Source organism: Priapulus caudatus, unplaced genomic scaffold, assembly GCF_000485595.1.
Source record: "Priapulus caudatus unplaced genomic scaffold, Priapulus_caudatus-5.0.1 Scaffold883, whole genome shotgun sequence".
Lineage (NCBI taxonomy): Eukaryota > Metazoa > Priapulida > Priapulimorpha > Priapulimorphida > Priapulidae > Priapulus > Priapulus caudatus.
This window is the reverse complement of record NW_014577944.1, coordinates 23,606-25,221: the sequence shown is the minus strand read 5'-3', so window position 1 is coordinate 25,221 and position 1,616 is coordinate 23,606. Positions and strand designations below refer to the sequence as shown.

General features: G+C 37.0%; 1 protein-coding gene across 1 annotated transcript in view; it reads right to left on the bottom strand.

The window, feature by feature from the left end:
* Positions 1–1,177: 1,177 nt before the first annotated feature.
* LOC106814197 (prostatic spermine-binding protein-like) overlaps positions 1,178–1,616 on the bottom strand; it is an 8,397-nt gene continuing 7,958 nt past the window's right edge. The window contains exon 7 of the mRNA XM_014818496.1: positions 1,178–1,606. Coding sequence (XP_014673982.1) covers positions 1,178–1,606 — 429 coding nt within the window. The remainder of the gene's footprint in view (positions 1,607–1,616) is intronic.

The following is a 1,616-nucleotide window of genomic DNA, read 5'->3' as shown; positions in this document are numbered from 1 at the left end:
TACACACACTAATCCTGTGGAGGATGGGAATCATGTGTTATGAATAACTATAATAACAATGACAAATATAAACTCAAATGATTAAAAAGATATAACTAGAAATGCTCCCCTTCCTCTCCATATTTATATTCTATTTGATTTTATCTGCAAAGAAAGGTTTTCATAAGCTAGTGTTAAGTGTGTGTCAGATATCTATAATCATGTCAAGTGTATGAATGTATGTATATATGGTTCAAATTGACTGTGCCGTATAACATGTAAATAGTTGAACGGATGATGATGGAGAGGCCATTAGCGTTTATTTTGAGGAATTATATATACAAAGTGAGTTATTTATTGAGTATACAGTGTTGGGCTTACAACACTGTATAATTCAGTACTGCATATATGTCTGCATATATATTGCTAAAATATCCTACACTAAAGTTTATGCTTTAATTGTAGTTTGTTTGCAATAGTACAATTGCAACGCAATTATTGGTCATCTAAGTAGGAGAATATTTACATTTGTACTTTTCCAACATATCAAGAAAAACGTTGGAATTATGGAAAGTTGCAAGCGAATGTTTGAAACCAGCTACTGCAGCGTGTACTTAAAACTACTTGCACGCAACACCTCTGTGTGTATATGCCAACTAAATATTTGCAAGCAACCATGCAGTGTTGGGCTTTTCTGTATATATACTTCATATTTTTATTACATAACGCATTCACATTGTTATTTAGTTCATATATATTCATAATCTAATTTGTCTAGAGTTGTGGTTTAATTAGTGCTTTTAGTTCTAATCCTTATTAAAGGGAATATCACACTATACTATAAGGCAGAAAAAAATTGATATAATAAGTATATGTGCTACTGTTTTAATAGTAATTTGTAAATTTAATATTAACTTACCTCAGAAATCTAATGTGTGCTCACATGTCTTGGTTGACAGAAACCACTTGTTCAAACAAACAGGTGTCTTAGCAACCAATTCTTTGGCTAACCAATGAGATTCAAGGAAACGCGAGTAGCAGAAATCCACATTTTAGTAGCAGAAATCCACAATTAGTAGCAAAAATCCACATTTAGTAGCAAGTATCCACACGTGTGGCTACTTGCTACTAAATTAGTAGCATAAATCCACTTTAGTAGCATATATCCACAAATTAGTAGCAGAAATCCACAACCATTCTAATCACCAGCATGGCTAGCGTTCTCATCATCATCATCACCAGCATGGCTAGCGCTCTCGTCATCATCATCATCACCAGCATAGCTAGCGCTCTCGTCATCATCACCAGCATGGCTAGCACTCTCGTCATCATCACCAGCATGGCTAGCGCTCTCGTCATCATCATCATCACTACCATGGCTAGCGCTCTCGTCATCATCATCATCACCAGCATAGCTAGCGCTCTCGTCATCATCATCATCACCAGCATAGCTAGCGTTCTCATAATCATCATCATCACCAGCATAGCTAGCGCTCTCGTCATCATCACCAGCATGGCTAGCACTCTCGTCATCATCACCAGCATGGCTAGCGCTCTCGTCATCATCATCATCACTACCATGGCTAGCGCTCTCGTCATCATCATCATCACTACCATAGCTAGCGCTCTCGTCATCA